The sequence below is a fragment of the Numenius arquata genome, chromosome 1 (genome assembly GCF_964106895.1).
Source record: "Numenius arquata chromosome 1, bNumArq3.hap1.1, whole genome shotgun sequence".
Taxonomy (NCBI): domain Eukaryota; kingdom Metazoa; phylum Chordata; class Aves; order Charadriiformes; family Scolopacidae; genus Numenius; species Numenius arquata.
This window is the reverse complement of record NC_133576.1, coordinates 56,671,114-56,694,403: the sequence shown is the minus strand read 5'-3', so window position 1 is coordinate 56,694,403 and position 23,290 is coordinate 56,671,114. Positions and strand designations below refer to the sequence as shown.

The 23,290-nt window shown below is 40.7% G+C and overlaps 1 protein-coding gene across 1 annotated transcript in view; it reads right to left on the bottom strand.

Moving 5' to 3' along the window:
• The window catches only part of SCML2 (Scm polycomb group protein like 2), a 72,603-nt gene that overhangs the window by 32,161 nt on the left and 17,152 nt on the right, over positions 1-23,290 (bottom strand). The window contains exons 3-7 of the mRNA XM_074169110.1: positions 21,120-21,188; positions 11,627-11,697; positions 7,047-7,281; positions 3,026-3,114; positions 1,325-1,568 (exon numbers count right to left, since the gene is read on the bottom strand). Coding sequence (XP_074025211.1) covers positions 1,325-1,568; positions 3,026-3,114; positions 7,047-7,281; positions 11,627-11,697; positions 21,120-21,188 — 708 coding nt within the window. The remainder of the gene's footprint in view (positions 1-1,324; positions 1,569-3,025; positions 3,115-7,046; positions 7,282-11,626; positions 11,698-21,119; positions 21,189-23,290) is intronic.

The window sequence follows — 23,290 nt, the reverse complement described above, 5'->3', positions numbered from 1 at the left end:
CATGACTTCTAAAGACAAGGTCAACCTTCTCAAGAAGCCGAGAAAGACACTTTACAAATTGGGAGCACAGAAAACATAAAGGGTGCAGTTCAGCTTGGTACCTATTAGATGACTTCTGACTGGATATAGATTGTCCTCACCTGACTTCTCACTGCAGGTTTGTACTTGCAGATCGTCCCGGATCTGCCAGTACAGCTACACACCTAGCTGTTCCCCTGCTGAAATCCGCCAAAACAGACTAAACTAGGTTACCGGTACTATGACCATTGGCAGTAACTGCAGACAGTAACTACAAACAAGGACGGAGAGGTACCCGTAACTAATTTCACTTCGATTTTCCATACGGTTCTTGACCTGCTGGCAAAAGATGGAGAAAAACAATGGGGATGGAGAGGGCAGGAAACATGATTGATTTCTTGCCTTCTGTTCCTTTGTAATTCCAGTGAGAGTTCTGCGATAGCAGTCTACTCATTCCTTACTCATTCCTCAAAAAAACAGCTGTGAAAATGCTCACTGCGAGAACAAATTATTCTGGTCAACAATATTAAAGTAATTAATTAAAATATGGTTCCCTGTTTAAAAACCCCTCTTTCTGTCAAATTTGAAGGGAGCGAGGATAGAAGAGCCCAAACAGTTTGACAGAAAAGCTTTACACTACAGATACATGACAAGAGGTCCCCAGAGTAGCAGAAGAATTACATTCAGGGATATCCCGCTTTATTCCATTTCCTTTCTCTCTATGCTAGATAGCTGTACATTATAAAGCACAGCGGCTATTATTTAAAGGGACTCTATAAGCCTATGTACAAAAATCCTTAAAGGTATGAGGACGACGAAGCATTCAGAATAGGCAGTTTCAAGACAGAATTTTGTGAGTACGAAGGAGGAAACACTAAATTCATAGTTTAAACCTTCGATCACCACAGCAGCAAAGACTTCCTTAGCAGATAGCTTAATATAAAGTGCTTCTGCAGCAAATATATTAGTATCATTAAACACAACCATTTAACTATATAATACAAGCAGCAAACCTAGTTTAAGTCCAAGCTTCTTCACAAGAACACACAAATTAAAGATTATCAAAAGCCCTCCTAACAGTACTAAATAAAACATGTTCTCAGAGTTACTACAAACAGACAAAAATTATTCCCCAGAAACTATCCTATTGGCTTTAAACTACATAAAGAAAATTTAACAACATTTCATCCTCATCAACTATGCACAAATCAAACCTTCAGTCTTATCTGCATACAGCCAGCTGGTTTTTAAAATTCTGCTGTAATTGAGGGGAAAAATAATTAAGCAATATTATTAGTCATCTTACCATTGTTCCCTGGTGGTTGTAATGCATCTCCTGTCAAGCTACACCATCCGACTGGGAAAATATCTCGAGAATCACATCTGCACCAATAGTCAAATGCTCCTCTCCAACCATCAAATGTAACAAAAACTTCATCTCCTTTAACATCTCCAATGGTTGCTGGGCAAATCAAGTATGGGTTCTTTCTATCTATAGCTTCAAGCTTCATTCCAACTTTAAAGCAGTTTGGCACAGGTTTTGGTGGTTCCTACAAAAGTAAGAGCAGTATAATATTTGTATTTCTATGGCCTCTTAAAACAAAAAAAGAAGTGAAAAACCTCTATTTTTCTTCAACATCCTTACTACTTATACTCACTACTCTCAAAAAAAGTTATAGTAGACATTCAAGGAAGCTTACTCGTATTTCAAATCTGCTTTTGCTCTTCTGTATTAAAAAAAGTCTAGACTCTGTTCCCACAAACACAGCTGGGATAATTAGCAAAATTCTCCAGGACAGAAAGACCCTACTAAAAGTATTTACGCAAGGAATACGTTGCACCCAATACATTATGTCTGGGCAGGAAGACAGCAAAGACACTAAAATGAAATTATTACATACTAATAAAGAAGAGGAGGTTTGCAGGGAACGGATATTTCTGGGGACTGATAACTGTCTAGTAAAAGCTTCACCTCTCAATTAATCCATGAAAAATTCATTAGCACTGGACATTATTTATAGGCTTCTGTTAACTCAGTTGGCCTTAGTCCAATTCCAAGTGGACAAAAGAAAAACAAAAATCAAAAATCAATGTCACAATTAATGTGACCAGTGTAAATGTAGCCCCACAACTGGAGTTGTGATCTGATGCAACTTGAATTACCACCTCAACCTCAGGAACCTCAGTACCCAAAAGCCTTCTTAGATGTTCTGGTAGGCTAGCACAGAAAGCATGGCTTATGACGCCTCAGAAAATCTAAGTAATTTTATCTAAAAAATGCATATAGTTACAAAAAGTTAACATGCAAGCAATGTGATTGCAGGTCTGAACCCAACTGTTTGATTTGCTGACATAATGGTAAATGTCACTCTCAGTATCAAAAATGAAGTAATTCAATGTGACAGCAAGGTTTTATCACCCTAACAAAAAATTGAACCAACAAATCATTTTAATATTACTGTTGTTTTTATATAATTTTTCATGTTTCATAGTAACTTACTCAAGAGTCATGTTTAAAAAAACTGAACAGCTTTTTCTGTTATTTTCAACTACTTTCTCACTACATTTTAAATTATGAGCATGTGCCTAATGAATCCATTTAACAAAACCTTTCCAAGCCCCACTGTATTCCAATGGCTCTTACTCCCCACTAAAATTTTTTTACTCCTGTGCGCAACCACATGAAAATTGTGCAATTAAGAAATGTGAGATGCAGCATATCTTAAATTCACGAAACACAAAAAAATGAGCTAATACAATTTTTCTAAATAACCCACCATACTTTAAAGTCTCAGCTCAGGAAAAGAGGTGTCCATCCAATGGACCGGAAGCAGATCACTTCTTGTCTAGCTTTGTAGCTTGTCAGTCCAGTTCAAAGTCATTTTAAATAACAGTCTTGCCTTCTCATGCTGCAGACAACAGGGTAATATCTTGGCATCCTCATTAAAAAATGTAACCAGGGACCAATTGAGAGAAAGCTGTTTACTAGCAGTCCCTTTCTTCTTACCTTCTTAAAGAATGCTGCAGGTGCCATTTCAGCTCCATTGAGAGTTCTTAAGAGAAACATTGGCCAAGACGATGCATTCATCTGGAACCCTGAGTAACAAACAAATTATTTGTACATGATAGCCCTGCTTTCAGGTTATAAAACAAAACATCAGAAGGATATAAAGTCTGCTTTGCTAATGCCTCATTGCCTCTATTTTGGACTTGGCCAAAATTAAAGTAGTCAAGAGGGAGCAGACAGCGTTACTGTCAGTGCAGAAAGCTGTGCAATGCCTTTCCATTCTGAGTGACTTGCCTGCACAATCACACATCCTAACTTGTGACTTTACAGGTAAATGTCTAGGACTTAATGACGTTCTAGTACAGATGGTCCAGTTGTCCCACATAGTCCCTGGTCTAGTGGAACTTCTCCAGCACAAGTGCCTAGCTTACTTTTCAGGGCTGCTTTTTGCTCTTATTCTAAACCAACATCCTCCACTCCAGCTTCTCTATTTCTCTCATTTTATTTTCAAGACTCTTTTAATTCTTTCACCAGAACACAGACCAAAAAAAGGAACAATCAGTTTCTTCTCCCTCCCCCATTAAAATGAATGAATGCATAAATAAATAAATAGCCTTAAAACCCAAAGAACACATAACAAGGAAGAACAAAAATACAATTATTTTAATAAATGCATGTATCATATTGAAAAACATAAACTGGAAGATGTTTCTGCTTTAATATTCTTCATTAACAACTGAATAAAAAGCACAAACAATAATCAAATTCGTTTAGATGATCTACCTTATTCAAGCAGAACAAAGATTTGGCTAAAAACATTCTCATTCCAGATAACCTTTCCTCAGAATCTACTACTTTCCAGTTAAAAAAAAAAACAAAAAACAAAAAAAACCAAAACAAAATAAAAATCCCTTTTGCTTTCTGTGCTTTCCAAATGGATGTTTCAAAGTAATGAGTAAGATAACAGACATAGTCGACATTTTTTCTGCATCTTTAGCAGTTATACGTCTGGCAAAGTTCTACAGAAAAACAGACATAATAGAGCAAATTGGAAGTTTTTCCACAAAGCAAATAGTACCAGAATCTGCCAGGAACTCATGAGTTCCCTCATAACCAAGCTTCAACGATTCTCTTAAAAAAATGTAACTAGAAAGATGGAATACATTTGCAATTCTTAATCAGTTAAATCATTAAGTCATCTAAAATTGGATTATATGGTATAATGGTTCTTCAACCTGTAGCTTTAAGCTATCTTTAGTTGAATAGACAGTTTTCAAGTTGGAACTACCTATGCAAAACCACATGAAAACAAAGCTCGTGTGAGAAACAAGGACGTAACTTGAGGACTGCAGAGCTGATTATCAGTACTGGTTTGATACCAGAGTCTTTACACAATCTAAGCATGTGTGGATACTCAACCACAGTATTCCTAGCCAGCTAGCCCAGAAAAGACATATATGCAAGACAGAGGAATGACAACTAAATAACAGTTTCAACTAACTTAAGTTGTCCTGGTAAAACCAGAGAAAAGGTTATCCCCATTGTAATTTGTTGAGAACACTAAGCTCTCACCAACAAAAACGCTCACCTATGAAAAACAGAGGCTGGAACAGGAACCCTTTGCTACATTAATCACTTTCTCAAAATCCTTATGTAACATGCATAATTAAACCTATGTAAAAATCAGGTAGGAGGGACTAGTTTAGCTTGTTATTGTGAAAGAAGCAGAACATTAGTATCCAGAAGGTTCCCTACTACTCAGGAAAAAAAAAATAATCAGTTGCTTAAATGTCTAACAGGAGGTAATTATACACCCAATTAGCTCCCAGCTCTGCCCAGGAACAGGATGCTGTAAAACTGCCAAAAAGGCTTTTTCAAAAATTTATCTAGGTATGCCAGAATGTTTGATTGTTGGAATTTAGCCTATCTCTAGAAAAATCTAGGGCAGGAGGGACAAAATAATGGTGCTCACATTCTTTTCTGAATAACCAGCAATTGTTTGGAGGGCAGGTAAACTTACATGCCTGGGTGCAGGGAAACAGCTGCTTGTTAGATGCTGCACTACAAGCAGTCTGACCCAATAGGAGCAAGAAACAGTATCTGAAGAGAAGCCATCAACCTGTCTACTGACGATCGTGGAAAGTTTCTCTTCTTAACGGATTCACTGACCCCCATTATACGTAACCAGAGTTGTTTTATTCATCTGACTGGTTTAGAAACATGTTTTGAAAAGCACTATGCTCCTGAACCGAAGCCAGGCATTTAACACTGTACATACGTGTAGCTGAAGAAACAGGTATACTATTCTCTATTACAACCCTCTTTCATACTGGTATCATTGCATTCATTGTACAAGGTTGAACCATGAACTTCAGAGAGGTTAAACTGAGTAATTTCTCACAAAAAAACCCCAACTTAGAATATTTTCCCCCAGGTGTCAAGAATTCCCAGTGCTTTCATTCAATACCTCTATAGATCCATGGGAAAGAAGGAAAAAAGCCCCTCTGGGCTCGAACTGTATCTACCTATCTATCCCAAATTATGTTCTTCTAGACTGGCACCCTGGTTGCATTGCTTTTCTTTTGTTTCTGAAGCAGCACAACAGCACAAAAATCTACCCTTATAATCTATGTGAAGTGTCTTTAATAGTTATGCCAACTGCTCCTGTGCCCTTTTGTCCCTCTACAAGCAAATCAAGTTTCATACTGTAGTGAAATGATACTTTTCACTTCATCTTTCAATAGAAGAACTGAAAGTTTTTAACAAGTTGGGATGACAAGTCTTTTGAGAGGCTACTATGAGAAAGCATACCTATCTTCACTAAACCTCTGATGAGAACTCTATAAAAGTTACTGAAGACACTAAACCAGATGTAGGTTTATAACAAGATGGGAAACCAGCAGTAACCAATTTCTGCTTACAGTTCATATACTAAGAATGTTATTTCTTCCATCTTCTAAAAAATACAGAAGATAACAGGTTAACAGGGGAGGGGGTGTTGCTGTTGTGAGGGGTTTGGGGGCACGTTAAGATAAATTTTGGTCATTATTTTTCCTCCATTTTAAAAGCAGAACTATTTTCAGACCAATGTGAAAAATGTATTTCTTTAAAGATTTCCACACCTAGATGTTTAAGCTATAACAAATATGGTACAAGAATGCAGATCTAAATATACACATTAATCACAGCAAAGAAAGCTAATATCACACTTTATTATTACCCCTAGTAGTCAAAGTTACCTCTGACTATCCATCATATAGCAAGGAATTCCTTTGTACGCTTCCCCATTTAATACACTTCCTCAGTAAGACTAAGCCCAAGCACTATTTCTCAGTTTGGGGAAACACATAATGTTGTCATCCATATTGCTCAGAGCTACCCCTGAGCAGAATGCTGCAATACCGTCCTTAAGCCCCCACTATGCTGCCTTTCCCAGACCACAACCAGTTTGCTCAGTGCCCGAGAAAGAACCTTCAGACCGTCCTGAGCTGATGCCCCTCTTGCAGCCCAAATGAGCATTGCACAGGATGGTTAACAGCGAGCGCCTTCTAGTGGGCTGCTCTGATTTACTGAAGAGGAAAAAGGCAAGCTGGCTTTCCCCAGTGCTTATGAAAGTCTACTAAAAGCAGCATACACAGCATCAACCGAGATGTTGCATCCATACACACTCATAAGGCAGGGTGTGTGCGAGCGAACATTTTCAGAATGGCAGATGACAGTGTACCTCATCATTAAGAAAGCTGAGAGACACTCCCACTTAACGCTAAAGGACTATTAAAAAAAAAAAACAAAACCAACCAGAACTCAAATTAATTATTCTGATGGTTATTACATCAAAAGAATCCAAAGGGAAGAAAAAGTCACAAATCACTTACCCTGAATTAGCTTGCTTAGCTATTTTTTCAATTAAATAATGGTTTGGTGAAATGTTAGTATCATTGAATTTGTCAAGACAAAAAGGTAAAATCGACTTCATGAAAGCAATACTCTACACACATTAGTTCAGAAGCTTTCTTCTTACCAAGTGGAGGCTGGAGCATGCCCCCTTTCTTTTCACAGGTCCCAATGGGCTGTATGTCCGAGGAATCCACAAGCCTCCAAAAATCATTTTTGTTGTCACTTCCATCCAGCCGCAACCTTAGCCTGGCACCAGTGATTCCAATTACTGTAGCTATACAAACCGAAGTAACGTTGCGAGGATCATGGGCTTCCAGTTTCATACCAACTTTGAAATCGTTCGTAGGTGGAATTCTAGACTACAATAAAAGGTAAAAGACTTTCTTATTGTTGTTAGTATTGCTAACCAGCCAGTTCAATATACGGCTTTCGTTCATCTAAACATATGATATAAATGGCAAATACAAAGAAGCCTTTGAACTTTGAGTGTTTAGCAGCAAGTGAGAAAAGGCAGCTGGATAACCTACCAACAGCTACTGTTTCAGATACTTGATGTTCCTACTGCATAAATATGACTGATTTCTAGAAAGAAAAGCACTACTAAGAAGTGTAACAAGGGAATCCTGACGGAGATATGCACATAAAGGTTGGGGAGCAGTGATTAATACTTGAAGTGAAGGTAAAACAAGGACATCAGGAAACATGACATTCAACTCAAAAGAAAATCAAACCAACCCACAAAAAAAACCAACAAACAAACAAGGAAAAAAACTACCACACAAACACAAAACCCTACACCCACAAAATTTATTACCTTTCAGTTCAAAAGAAATAGTTACTCTCATTATAGTAGTACCTTGGAAATTTAAACAAAATTTGGACCCTACTGCTTGAGGCACTACAAAAGCTCAAGGGAAGAAAAGAGTTTCTGCATCAAAAAAAGCTTACAATACAAAGAAAGAAGGGAGAAAAAGGAGTTAGCATTAACTGCGTTTTACAGAAAGAAAACAGACAGTCCTGAAGTCACACAAAACTTCTGTGCTAAGAAAAAAGTTGCAGCTTATGCTTATTCATAGAGAACTGAATACACACACATACAATGGAAAGCCAATTTAATTAGCAGACATCAGATTTTTTGAAAAAGACTGGCACGGGGAAAAAAAACGTGATGAATACAACGGGTCTGGGCAGAACTTTTTGTCACAAGCTGAAGATGAACAAGAGAGAAGGAGAATATTTTTCATTCATGTATCAACATACTACTGGCAGAGATCAACTGGACTGCAGGCTGTGTACCTGCCTACTGTAGTACTGCAGGCACTAACATAATTGAATGACATTCAAAACTCAGTATTAACACTAACTGGGACTAAATGCCTCACCTAGTCATGTAGAAAGATCACTCTGGAATCTCACTATTCTATTTAGGTATCTCCTCATTTCTAGCCTAAATTTATTAACGGAAATTTTTGCTAACACTATCATTTAACTTACATTCTTTTTGTACCTTTGCAAATAATAACAAAATCTACAGTGTATTTACAGAGTATTTACTGTATTTTCAGAGTATTTACCCAACCCTATCTCAGCAGTCTTTTAAAAAGTATAATAAAAAGGATGACTATTCTCTTATCACCCTGGAAACCCTATACTGCGACTCTTCCAGTATAAAGCTGCTCTTGAACACAGACGCCGAGAACTCTAGGCAGCCTTCCCCATGATACTTAAATGCAGCGGCTACCCCACACAGACTAACGCAATCTGAATCCTAATAGGGGAGGCAGGTAGAAAAAGCAAAACCATGGACATTCACACTCACAAGATTTCTACATGCCTTCCCCTGCCTGCCTGGTCAGGTGGGGATCCCGTAGTAAGCAGATAAGGGTGCACTTATCTGTCTGGGTACACAGGAAAAGGCTAAAGAAATCTGCTCCTGCAACAAGTGCTAGTGATATTTTTGTCTCCACCACATTTAATTTTTTTTAATACGTTTTGCTCTCCGTGCTATGGTGTGCAGGTGCGCTATTTGCAACACATCCTAGATCAACAGCAGGAGCCCTGGAGGAGCCCCAGCCCAAAAAACAAAGAGGCAAGCAATATTCAGTGAACGCTGAGTGTAGCATCTGCCAATGCTGCATTTAGACAGCAGGCTGTCTGAAAGGGGAGCCTGAGCATATTAAATTTAAAGGGCAATTCAATTTCAAGACATTGCTTGTCAAGCTGTTATTTTCTACAACCCTGAAAGGCAACTGAAATTGAGAAGTTGGGGAGTTTGTTTATTTGTTTGTAGAAAAGGTAAGCTTGCTTAAATACCAACAACTCAAGGCATTCTACTAAAAAGGTAGCTTCTCCATGACAGTCCATTCTCACAGCAAAATAACAAAACCCGTTCAAGTAACGGCCTTTTCCAAGCTCTGTGCAAACCACAATGGACTCAGCTTTTTTATTTAAAATTTTCAACTGCTTGGAAAAAAGCCCCAGAGTGAGAGAAGGGGATGCTGAATGCACCGAAATTTTAAGTAGTAATTAAAACAACTTAGAGCAACAGATAAAATACCTTCTAAATTAAAATAAATACTTAATCAATTTCCATTAGCTGTCTGTGCCTGTATCTTAATTTATGGTAGAGGCCTTAATTTATTGCTCCCCAGGTCATTTTTAATTACTACTAAATTTAAACTTTGTAGAATTCCCATGGGTCACAAATTCTGAATATAATTTTCAAATTATGCTTCCCTCTGCTATTTGTTTTCTGGCTGGCCACAGCAGTGTATTTCTTTGCATTACACAGAGTGATAATGACACATATAATTCATGTGTAACCCAATAAAAGTCAAATTAGTCCTACACAAAGCTCAAGCATTTTAGTTTCTAAAATCTGCAAACATTATGTAGTGAAAGTAGCTAGCTCTGCACTAATTAACATTACATATCACCTTCTACTTAAAGGTCAACTCTTCAAAAAAATGAAAATCTGCACATGTAAATTGTTTTGAAATTTGCTATGCACAGAAATTAAAGCTCTTCTCTCCAACCCACACACTCCTTAAGCAATCCAGGTCACTTGGATTTATCTATCTATCTATCTCAATCAATGCATGCCACTTAAGTGTCTTTATTTAAGGTGTTACTTGGTTGTTCATTTTGGACCTCTTGAGCATTAGGAGGAAAGAGGAAGAAGCAAGAAAGGCACAAGAAAAGGCTTGTGAGCATCTTTCTGCAGTAGCTACATCTCTTGGGAGCGTACACTCTGGTCATGGTGGTTTATCGTCTATGAGTATGGCATTAACCTCAGAATGACTAAGGGATACGCTACTGGCCTCTGCCTCTAACCAAGCAGAATTTGGGGTCTCTTCCTTGAGCTGGTATCTACTATGAAAAAGACATACTGTAGAATTAATTTCTGAAGCTCCACCCAAACACAGGTATGGACACTGCTCTTCTTAGCCGTCTCTCATTGAAAGCAGCACACGAGGGGCCCTTTGTTCTTTATCCTCATCTCTGAGGAGCAAGCTGAGATTCAAGATCTAGAACAAGGAAATGCTACCACCTGCATTTCTCTCCCCCTATTCTCCATTCCTGCAACTACTTCAGATTCAATGAGTGACTCTTCCTCTCCTCCTCAGACTATTCTGTTCTGTGTTGCTTTTTGTTTGGTCCCCACTGGAGGTCAGTATAATTTACAGTACCATCAGACTAACAACAAGCCCTAGAAGATACATATCTGAACATGCCCAATCCACTAAACTAGGCATGCACCGCTTGTCACACCTATTACAGTTCTATCAACCTGAACTATCCAATTCCTTCAGCATCTATCTTCCTAATACACTGAAGGCTACAGACCAAAACTCATCCTATGCAACTTCATGTAGCTAAGATACTTCTCATCTTGGGAAAATACCGCCCCCAGCTCCCTCTACAGAGAGAGAGATCCCTGCAGAGGTCGGCTTAGTCTCCAGAGGGCTGAATAACTGGAGGTTATTACCTCACATGAGACGATAGATTTAAACCGCATCTGCAAATACATATTAAACCATCAGGCAGGGAAGAAATCAAACTTTTAGGGCACAATGTAAAATATAAAATAGTACATTAAACACCCTTTGTTATGAATCCAGTATTTCCTTTGTATGCTCATTTATTCCCTTGATTAGCTTTTTTTTTTAAACTTGAATATCTGTTACTCCTTAGTTAAAATCACCCTGCTCAGAAAGAGACAAAATTCAACATATTTGAGAGATCCAGAAAAGATAAACTCTGCCACACGCACACACATGCATCTTGTAGCTAGACAGAACTGAAAGAACTCTTTCAGCAATGGGGCAGGATAAAGGCTCCTCTGACAATCAGCCAAATTTTAATTCTCACTAAGACCATGGTACCTCTAAGATTATTGAAAAATGTAGGAATATTTTTGAACTCTGATAAGACTATCTGTTTTTATTAACTAGCCTTTTTTTTAAAGGGAACAGAGTCCAAAGCTACAATTTTAACGAAATTCTCAAAGTTTGTCTTGAGGCAGAAATCAAGAATGAAAAACTTCAGTAGCTAGCATCTGCCAAAACTGTAAGCTACTGATAACTAGAGATCAAAAGAAGTCAAATGGGAAGTTTGCAAGCAGTCTAAACATAAAAGTTGCTCCAGGATCACCCTGTCACGTGCAGACACACACACACTCTTGCAAAACAGTATCTGGCATACCTGTCTGAAACAGTGTAGAGGGGCAGCTATTGATTCAGTCTCTTTCAGATAATCATCCCAATTAAACTGTTCTGGAAGACATAAGATAAAAAAAAGACCATACAGACAGTTTTTAAAGGGAACTTAAATTAAAAGGGGTGTTGGGGAAAGACAAGGACAGAAAAACCCAATGATCTTGTAGAATACATTTTTTTTCAAGAACAGGATTACTCTCAAATTGAAACTCCACCTTTGAAAAACATAAAACCCTTGAGGTAATTTTAAGAGTACTGCTAATTCATAGGGGCAATCACACAATAGGCAAAACCAATATAAACCTCCCCCAAATTCTTTTCTTTTGTGGTCCACATACAAAGATACAAGTCAGGATATCTAGATTCAATTCTTTGCATCAAGACCTCCTGAGCATCCTTGTACAAATCACATTAGCCTTTCTGTATCTTAGTTCCACTAATAGCAGGACTGATATGATAACCTCAAAGGAGTACTGGGATGATATATGTTGAAAAACAGAGACACGTCGATTCTGTTGAAACGTATGTTGAGAATACTATCCTCAATCCACTAGAAAGCAAAAAGGATTAGCCCAGCCTTCCAACTGCATCTTTGTCTCTTTTCATCTGAAGTCTGATAAAGGTTTCCCTTAGCAGGATAAATACTATGGCAGTGTTCAGCAACAGAATCACGGTATTTTTTCCAGTGTTAACATTGGCATTGTTCATGTGCATGGGTGAGTGTATTCTGCATTTGATTTAATCAGTGTTATCAGTTTTGCATGAATAGAACAGTATGAAGTACTAACATCAAACATATAAGCAAGCATTACTTAAATTAACACAAAGCAAAAGAGAAAAACTACAGTGGCACGGCTAATGTTTTTGTTCCTAAATGTGAGTGAGCTCTTTTGCTTATTTTGTTTTTGTCTGGGCAGCTTGGCATCATTCTGATGTTCCTGAAGAGTAAATCACCCATGAGCCCCAAAATGATGCAGTGATGCCACCCAGTGGCTCAGCAATGGCCGTTCACACAGCCTACAGCAAAATCCTTGGTGATGACAGAGAAACCACACTGGGTTTATCAGTAATCCTTCCGAAAACGCTGCTGGGCACAGTTAAATACATCTCTGCAATTTTCAGGAGAGAGGAGAAGCAAAGAAACAATCAGAAAATGGCAGCATTTTCCAGCACTCGCCCACAGCTTTTCCAAAAGATGCGTGGCAGCTCAAACGCAGAGTCTGCCTGGGTTAGCAGAGCATTTAGCTGAAAACACACAGTGCTTCAAGCAGAAGAGAAGTGCCCCCTGGCCTACTGAGATCCTCTTTTTATTATTTTTTTGCATAACAGACTCGGAAGGGTACCAGTAATTTGCCCTTGGCACTGCAGAGGGCATGTGATTGTTAGCTATGTAACAAGCCAGCAAAATCCCAGAAGCTGTTAATTTGGTGGTCTGGACTGTATGTAGGCTGGTTACAAAGATGTTTCCATACAACATCTTGGAAGTCCGCCTATTTTGGAATAAAAATTTTATTCAAGCATTTATACAATTTTGTATTACTCACAAAAGACAAGGTACATTAACTTAAGCATACGTTAGATATTTGTATTTCAGGAAGATACGCTCAGGAAATGGCTCTTCAGAGCTTTCTCCAGAAAGTAGCATCCAGATCCATTGCTCTTTTCATTGACAGGCCAAGGAGGCTACAAAAATTAAATATGATGAATTGCTGGCAAAGTTTCATCTTCTAAAAATTGTTCTTTGAGTCTAATAATAAAGTTGTCACTTCAGGTTGACTTCTGATTTTTAAAAAATATGTTGTTTTTTAATCACAGCTTACCTTAGTAAACTTTAAAGTATCCAATTCAATAAAATTAAACCTAGCAAAAAGAAAACATTAGCTATGTCCCAGCTGTCTCAGATCTAACATGATGTAAAAGTTGTAATCATGAATCAGAGCCTCTGTGTGTTAAAGAGAGTATAAGGTAGATACTTCAGAGACAGTGCTTTTCACCAGGAGACACCCTCATTCACCTCCTCTGAAAAAATTATCTTCATATACCAGTATTTCCCAAATGATTTCAATTGTTATAACAGGACTGTAAATTTCGTGGGATGACCCAAAAGTACAGAGGGAAACAAACAGTTTTGGTTTTTTTTCCAGGGAGCACGTATTAGAAAGACACATAAAGTAACACAAGCAGCTATCTGCAGATAAAGCCAAGAGGAAAACAATATTGCCTGGCTCTTTGCTTAAAATCCTGGCTATCAAAAAATCTTTCATCAGGCAGCAATGACCTGAAGTTTAAATTAGAACCTCTCCAGTTATGAAGATACACTGTATTAAATTAAAGCCAAGCTCTCAGAGATGGTGATAAATATCATTTAATTACTGCAGTCATAGAAATAGGAGATGAGTAGATGTTTGCAACATGCAAGATGCATGTTTAAGAAGATAATCACATTGAAGAAAATCTCCATACAAGAAGCTTCTCTGTGTCCTCAGTGAGCACAGGTAAAGAAGCAGTGGTTTTATATATATTCCTACTTCTAAAGTCCCTGAAAACATGCAACTTCCGAGAAATAGAATTCCTAAAGAAAATTAGCTTGCACTAAATGATTTAACATGCATTTCTCTTCCCACTGAAACCTGCAGGCTGAATTAAACAGCTTAAGAAAAACCCATTATGCAACAAGCACAACTTGATAACCCGCCAGCAAAATGAAAACTAGAGAGAAAAAGGAATTTTTATGCTGAAGAACTGGCTTATACCAAAAGCAGGAAAAACACTCACACCAGGAGCTAATTTGGGCCTTTTGAAAAAACTTAAAATAGTTTGTAACCAACACAGGAATGAGACTCTAAAACAGTGATCGAAGACAATCCAATGGGCAAACAGCCTGACTAATTTAAAGATGAAGGAATTAAGTTTATGCCATAGCTGCCTGCATTAGTGGCAATGACACATGGGTCAATGACCCTTGATGTTCTCTGCAATGCTGTATCAATACCCTATCACTTCTCGTCAAACCCACCAATCACAGAGCAATTCAAGCTAAAAAGGACCCTAGGAGGTCTCTAGTTCAGCCTCCTGCTCCTCCAGAGTTCCATCGCCCTCAATGTGAAGATTTTTTTTTTCCCCTTCCATCAAGCAGGAATTTCTCATGTTCCAGACAGTATTTGTTGCTTCCCATCCTTCCACTGTGCCTCAGAGGAGGCTGGCTCTGTCCCCTCCAGAGTCACCTGTCAGGTAACTGAAGACAGCAAGACAATTTCCCATAAGCTCTCTTCTTTCGGCTGAAGAAACCATTTTTCTGGCTTCAGTACCAGTTTTCTGCTTACATCTTGCACTCCAGCTCCTTCATTATTTTTTTGGTGGACTGCTAGCCAGCTTGCTCCAGTATAGCACTGTTTTTCTTGTACTGGGGAGCTCAAAACTGAACAGACTACTCCAGATACGGTCTCATAGATACCCAAAAGAAGCAAATCCCTTCTCTCGGCTTGCTGCCTACAGTTTTCCTGATATGTCTCGGTATGCAGTTGACGTCTTTCACCACAAGAGCACACTGCTGGCCCGCACTCAGCTTGCTGCCTGCCAGGACTCCAGGGCCTTTCCTGCAAAACTGCTTTCCAGGCAGCCAGCTTCCTGCCTGGGCTGCTGCAGGGCTCCAGTCTGCCCAGGCACAGGATTCTCCATTTGCCTTGAAATCTTATGGGGTTCCTGTCAGGCCTTTTCTCTAGCTACTTTTCTCAGCTACTTCTCCCAGTTAGTCGTTGCCCACAAACTACCTGGCAGTGCGTTCTGTCCAATCATTTCCATCTGTCAGTATGGCATAAAATAGCATCAGCCCTAGTACTGACCTCTGAGAAATGCCACTAGCTACCAGCTGCCAGGTGGACTTCATGTCTGGCAGTCCAGACAATTTTCCATCCACCTATCCAGACCACATCTCACCAGTTTGGTAGAAAGGACACTACAGAAACTGTACAGAAAGCCTTGCTAAAGTTGAGACGAACAATATCCACTGCTCTCCCCTTGTTTACAGAATCAGTTATCACAAAAGGCAGTCACACATGGTTCACACTTGGCAATCCATCTCAGCTGTTCCTAACTGCATCTTTGTCCTTATTTGCTTGGACATGGCTTCCAAAAGAATTTTCTCCATAGTCTTCCTAAAGATTGAGGTCACGCAGGCCAGTCTATCATTCTCCCAGAGCTTCCTTCTTGTCCTTCTTGACACTGGGCACACTGATTGCCCATTTCCAGTCATCATGAAGCTTCCCCAATCACTATGACCTCTCCAAAATGAGAGAGAAGCCTCACAGTGACATCAGTCAACTAGCTCAACACCCTCAGAGGCAACCCATCTGTTCCCAACAATATGTGAATGCCCAGTTTGCTGAAGTGCTCTCTTTCTTCTTCTACTCTACATAATTCTTCAGTCTAGTTTAAGTCAAAGTTTTAAAAAATTTAAATTGAAGATTCAAACTGTGAGTTAAGTGTCACTTGTAGATAGATAGAATTTAAGGTCCTGGTTTATTCAGGTTAGTTTAACACAGTATCAACATAGCCTAAACACTAAGCAGACAGAGCACCTCATCTTCTCATCTCATCCCTAGGTTCCCTTGACATGGATCTGAGACTTTTGACACAGAGCTGTATCTTTTCTAGTATTCATCCCACAATCTCTTTGTCAAAGATGAGGTTTCCTTTGAATTTTTGTTTACATACTCCTGCAGACGTAGTAGCTTAAGTGTAAGGTATTTCATACCCTGCTTTATACCTTGTACCTCCTTCTATATGTTGTGATCATTCAATTAGAATTTTTCTCCTCCTCCTGTTTTTCTCTACCTACGTTAGTCTATTTTTTCACCTGTTCTTCTCACATCTCTGTATGTGTCCTCCTCTTCAGCTTTTGCTATCACACATCCCCCTGAAAACCCTGGAGGTTTCCTGGATGCTAGCCCAAAACATTGTAAGACATCCTGCTTCATCCAGCTTCAAGAGGTTCCTTCTTCTTCCATGGCATCAACAAGCAACAACACAGGATGAAAATTAGAATCATAGAATCATAGAATCATAGAATGGCTAGAGTTGGAAAGGACCTTAAAGATCATCGAGTTCCAACCCCCCTGCCATGGGCAGGGACACCTCTCACTAGAGCAGGTTGCTCAAAGCCCCATCCAGCCTGGCCTTGAACACTTCCAGGGATGGGGCATCCACAACTTCCCTGGGCAACCTGTTCCAGTGCCTCACCACCCTCACAGTAAAGAATTTCTTCCTTATATCTAATCTAAATCTCTTCTCTTCCAATTTAAAACCATTGCCCCTTGTCCTGTCACCACTCTTCCTGACAAAGAGTCCCTCTTCAGCTCTTCTGTAGGCTCCCTTCAGGTATTGATAGGCTGTTATAAGGTCTCCCCGGAGCCTTCTCTTCTCCAGGCTGAACAACCCCAGCTCTCTCAGTCTGTCTTCATAGGAGAGGTGCTCCATCCCTCTGATCATCCTCGTGGCCCTCCGCTGGACCCGTTCCAACAGGTCCATGTCCTTTCTGTGTTGAGGACTCCAAAGCTGGACACAGTACTCCAGGAGGGGTCTCACGAGCGCAGAGTAGAGGGGCAGAATCACCTCGCGAGACCTGCTGGCCACACTTCTCCTGATGCAGCCCAGGACACGGTTGGCTCTCTGGGCTGCCAGTGCACACTGCCTGCTCATGTTGAGCTTCTCATCCATAAGCACTCCCAAGTCCTTCTCCTCGGGGCTGCTCTCCAGCCATTCTCCACCCAACTTGTATTTGTGCCTGGGGTTGCCACGTCCCAGGTGCAGGACCCTGCACTTGGCTTGGTTGAACTTCATGCAATTTGCACGAGCCCACCTCTCCAGCCTGTCTAGGTCCCTCTGGATGGCATCCCTTCCCTCCAGCGTGTCAACTGCGCCACCGAGCTTGGTGTCATCAGCAAACTTGCTGAGGGTGCATTCTATCCCACTGTCCATGTCACCGACAAAGATGTTAAATAGTACTGGTCCCAGTACCGACCCCTGCGGAACACCACTCGTTACTGGCTGCCACCTGGACATTGAGCCATTGATTGTAACCCTTTGGATGCGGCCATCCAGCCAGTTCCTTATCCACCGAGTGGTCCATCCATCGAATCCATGAGTTTCCAATTTTGAGACCAGGATGTCGTGCGGGACAGTGTCAAATGCTTTGCATAAGTCCAGGTAAATGACGTCAGTCGCTCTGCCCTTGTCTACCAAGTCTGTGGCAGTATTGTAAAAGGCCACCAAATTTGTCAGGCACGATTTGCCCTTGGTGAAGCCATGTTGGCTGTTTCCAATCACTTCTTTATTCTCCATGTGCCTTAGCAAGGATTTCAGGAGGATCTGCTCCATGATCTTGCCAGGCACAGAGGTGAGACTGACCGGCCTGTAGTTTCCCGGGTCTTCTTTGTTTCCTTTTTTGAATATTGGAGTTATGTTCCCTTTTTTCCAGTCAGTGGGAACTTCACCAGACCGCCACGATTTCTCAAATATGATGGAGAGGGGCTTAGCAACTTCGTCCGCCAGTTCTCTCAGGACCCGTGGATGGATTTCATCAGGTCCCATGGACTTATGCACCTTCAGGTTCTTTAAGAGGTCTCGAACCTCGTCTTCTTGTACTGTGGGTGGTTCTTCATTCCCAGAGCCCCTGTTCTTGTCCTCCGTGACTTGGGCAGTGTGGTTAGGGCCCTTGCCAGTGAAGACTGAGGCAAAGAAGTCATTCAGTAGCTCAGCCTTATCCATATCCTGGGTGACCAGGTCTCCCGTTTCCTTCCGGAGGGGACCCACAGCTTCCCTCGTCTTATTTTTATCCCTGATATATCTATAGAAGTTCTTCTTGTTATTTTTCACATCCCTGGCTAGATTTAGTTCTGCCTGGGCTTTCACTTGCCTGATCAGGTTTCTGGTGACTCGGACAGCTTCTCTGTATTCTTCCCAGTCTACCTTTCCCTGCTTCCACCCTCTATAGGCCTCCTTTTTGGTCCTGAGTTTGTCCAGCAGTTCCTTGTTCATCCACGCCGGCCTACTGGCTATTTTGCCCGATTTCTTCTTTTTTGGGATGCACCTCTCCTGAGCTTGGAGGAGGCAATCCTTAAATACCACCCAGCTTTTTTGGGCCCCTCTCCCTTCCAGTTCTTTTTCCCACGCTACCTTACCAATCAGATCTCTCAGGAGATCAAAGTCTGCTCTTTTGAAGTCCAGGGTAGCCAGCTTGCTGCGCACCCTCCTTGCTGCCTTATGAATCTTGAATTCTATCATCTCATGGTCACTGCAGCCGAGGCTACCCTCGAATTTGACATTCCCGACCAGCCCCTCCTTGTTGGTGAGGACAAGGTCCAGCACTGCTCCTTTCCTCGTTGGTTCCTCTATTATTTGTAGAAGAAAGTTGTCGTCGACACATTCCAAGAACTTCCTGGATTTCCTGTGCTCTGCTGTGTTGTCCTTCCAACAGATGTCGGGGTGGTTGAAGTCCCCCATGAGGACCAGAGCGTGTGAGCGCGATGCTGCCCCTATCTGTTTGTAGAGGGCCACATCCTCGCTGTCACTTTGATCTGGTGGCCTGTAGCAGACTCCTACTGTAACATCACCTGCCCCCGTGCTCCCTTTAATCCTGACCCATAAGCTCTCTGTCTTGTCTTCATCCATCCCCAGGTGAAGCTCCATACATTCCAGCTGGTCCTTGACATAGAGGGCAACACCCCCTCCCCTTCTGCCCAGCCTGTCCTTCCTGAAGAGCTTGTAACCCTCCATTCGAACACTCCAGTCGTAAGATCCATCCCACCACGTCTCGGTGATGCCAATAATGTCGTAGCCCTGGAGGCGTGCGCACATCTCTAACTCCTCTTGTTTGTTCCCCATGCTGCGTGCATTTGTGTAAAGGCACTTCAGCTGGGTGCCTAAAGGGGCCGACTTATTATTACCATCTCATCTATAGAAAAATGAGAGATCTTGCATGATCTTGAGCACTCTCTAAGTGTCTGACAGAATTCAATCTAGATTTCATGAGTAAATTCAGTGCTCTGACCCTAGACTAACAGCGTAGTCCCGAGTGGAAGAACACAGATGACAGAATAAGGCTTGCCTGCTTAGCACTGCTTCTCCACAAAGCTTTTTCAACACCTTGCTCTCTACTGAAGAAGGAGGCAGGGTCGTTTTCCAGCGACTCATGAAATATGTTTATCTTATCCACACATGAAAAGCACTTTGCTGGTGGGGGGGGTGTCTTATGGGGCTCCATCTGTCATGTCAGACAACATTATTTTAAAACACCAACGTGCTATCTGAGTCCAGTTTAACTGGGGCTCCTCTTACACTGCAGAAGGGGCAAAACAAGACACAAATACACTTCCTTTCGTGTCTCAAAGTAATGGGGAAGAATAACAAACATCACTGCTAGGATCCCAAGAAATGGAAGAATTAATTCTGGCAAATACAACAGCAGACAGGTATGCAATGACTGGTGGTAACAGGGTGTTATATCTTTTATGCAAAGTCATCACCTCAACTACCCAGCTACCCTGTTAGGATCTCAGCACATTTGTTCAGTGACTACGTTACTTGTAAGGACAAGAAAAGCACCATCTATTAGGAGTCAGAGGGCACAGAAATGTAAGCAGAGGGAGAGTTTAAGTAATCCAGTGACATTTTATCAACAGCAACTGAAGAGATTTTCTACTTTGGTCAACAGCACTCATGACATTTCTGACTGCCCCAAATTCAAACAGCCAACATGAACATACAAAGGGTATATAAGGATGCTGTTGCCCTCTCACTGCAGCCCACAAAAGCTAAACTGCCAGCAATCCCATGTACATGCTGCCCTATGGCACTTGCTGAGGATAGCAAAAACTGTCTAAGTTTGATAAGAAGCTGGATCATTTCTGGCAAGTGTGTAGTTTCCTCATTATAAAATGAGGAAATTATAAATTATATTATAAAACCACAATTGATTTGAAAACAGAATTTTTTTTTAAATAAAATTAGAATCCCAGGCAATTTAATCCAGTTACCAGTCCTAAAAACTCAGACTATTAAACTGAAAATCCTTTCTTTGGCACCAGCAAACACATTAAGGAAAGAGAAAATAACTGTGGCAGACAAGACATTAAACTGGGAAATCCATGATGAGAAGAACAGACAAATCAGTAATGATCTAAAAAAATTAATGTTTACACAGCATCTTTGATTATATATATAAAGAGTATTTGTCTTGGCTATTAAAATACCAGGCTCAAGTCAAGCAGTTTCAACCATCATTTTCTATACCAAGACATACTTTCCTAATAGAGTTAGAGAAAAGCAATGGTATGTTTTAACTACCCACGAGTAATAGCCAAAGAGATTAGGGGGAAAAAAAAAAAAAAAAAAAGAAAAAGCCTCAGGAGACAGCACAATCCAAATACACATTTTTTCTTTTAGGGTACCTTAACTAAAAACCTGACAGCTGCAATACCTACCACTTGTTAAAGACGGGTTGTTTGCCTGCTGATTCTTTCCATCTTTCTCTTTTTTAATATTCTTTGAATCTAAAAGACAAGATTCCATTACATAATAAATGTAATATTCACATCATAATGATGTCCAGCATAACATAAAATGCTTTCAAACTATACAGAATGTCTTGTTCCGAATATTGACTTTTATTCATTTCTGTGCATAATCAAAAAGGTATTTTTACTATAAATTTAATCACTGCACTATTTTTCTTTCAAAATATATTCAGAAGTACAGCATGAAAAAGCAGAGCTTATCAGCATAAATCTAGTTGCAGAAAATATAGTATTAGCTCCATGAAGAGCAACCCTATCCTAATTTTTAACAGCTTTACTCATCCTACGTGCAATTTGAGATCCTCAAGATCACTGGATACACCTTTTTAAATCTTGTCTAGACCACTATGAACTTAAAAAAACAAGAAAAAAAACCCAAGCCCATCTTTAACCCATTTCTGAGTTAAAGATTCAATTCTATATTTAAATTCTTGAATACTCAAATGCAAGCAGCTATCTCAGTGCACATGTCAGTTATTTCAAAAAATCATCCAGAAGAATCTGCCTTCTCTATCATTCATCTCTACACGCATACAGAAAGGAGTCTGTCATACTTCTTTTAGTCAGATTTCAGCATTTATGAGAGACACCCAGGGGGACTGGGAGGCTAGAATGAAGAAGATTGAGGGAGCCAGTTCCACTCCTTCCTTTTAGTCTTTAAAATATGTTGGCTTGATGGCCTGCTTTTGTCACTCATGGACTCAAGCACAATTCAAATATGACACTGCATTGGAAACCAAAATACAGCTACATTTTCATATTTAAAAAGTTTATCAAGCTCTGCATGGCATAATAACTCTCTCTGTTTGCAACTACCTTGGCACCAGGAATGGAGCCACTCCTCTGGGAAGGTGTGTTCCTCAGTTTAAGCCTTGGGTCATCCTAGTTAGTCTGGACTGTTACGGTAGAAGGGATGGCTCACTTATACCAAAAGATTGTGTTGGTAGCTGACTCCTGTATTTGCTTGTACTTAAGTCTTTAACTATTGATTGGCTCACAATGGAAATAAAAACACTCCTAACCTAGAAAAAGAAGTATTTGGTGATCAGAAACACTTGAGATACAATGAGTTGTTCTGTAGAAAAGATTAAGCCTTAATAGTGTTTCTCTTCTGTGTTTTCTCTAAGTAAGACTTTTCTTGAAACAGAGAGTACTGACTATCAAAATGTGATGTTTGCCATTTCCATCCCACTTCTTTCATTATTTATTGAGGAATTACCACATACAGCAAGGGCTGAACCACGACAATCTTCTGCCACAGAATTATCTAGGTTGGAAGGGACCTTTCAGATCATCAAGTCCAAAGTCATCAATCCCAAAATCCTCCCCCATCAGTCAGTGAGAAGAGGATAAGCCATCCGCCTGGCCCTGTGCTGGGTAAGATGTGGTGCTCCTCTGGCCAGGGCACAGCAGTGGCCAGGGCACCCCAGGGGCGGCCGGGCAGGGCCACCCCACCACCCTGACCAGGAGCTACCCCAGGGGGCAGGCACTGGGGGCAGCCCTAGCACTGGGCACCCTCAGGTACCCACAGAACAAGGCTGGGACAGGACAATGGGCCTACGGGTGAGCCCAGCTTGACAGGGCCCACTGCCAGGCATGGCAGGGCTGTGGGGAGCTGGAGACCGGCCCTGTTCCGGCATCACTGGGGCAGGGGCTGATGGCCTGGGAGGGTAACATGGGGTCCTGGGCCCTGGACAGGGTAGGGGAGGCTCCACGTGAGGTTGGTCAGAGACGTTAAAGCCTATCAGTGTACTCAGGGCCATCACACCTTCCAAAAATAACCCAGATTCCACAGTCCTAGAAAATATACCTACAGCTAAGTACCTGATCAAAATATGCTGCAAAAATATCACCTCTTTCTCCTAAAGCAGATATGGCGAGTACCGCAGATCCTTTGAAAAGGAAATAAAATGCTATATTTATTCCTTGACTCAGTCTTCTTTCTTGACTTATATGCTCTTTCTTTTGGAAGACGTTTGCTTTGAATCATTTTCTACTTGATAGGTTCCCAAAAAAAAAAATCCTTGTGGAGGTCAACTTCAGGCGGACCCGCTGAAATGCTTCTGGATGGTGCCCAC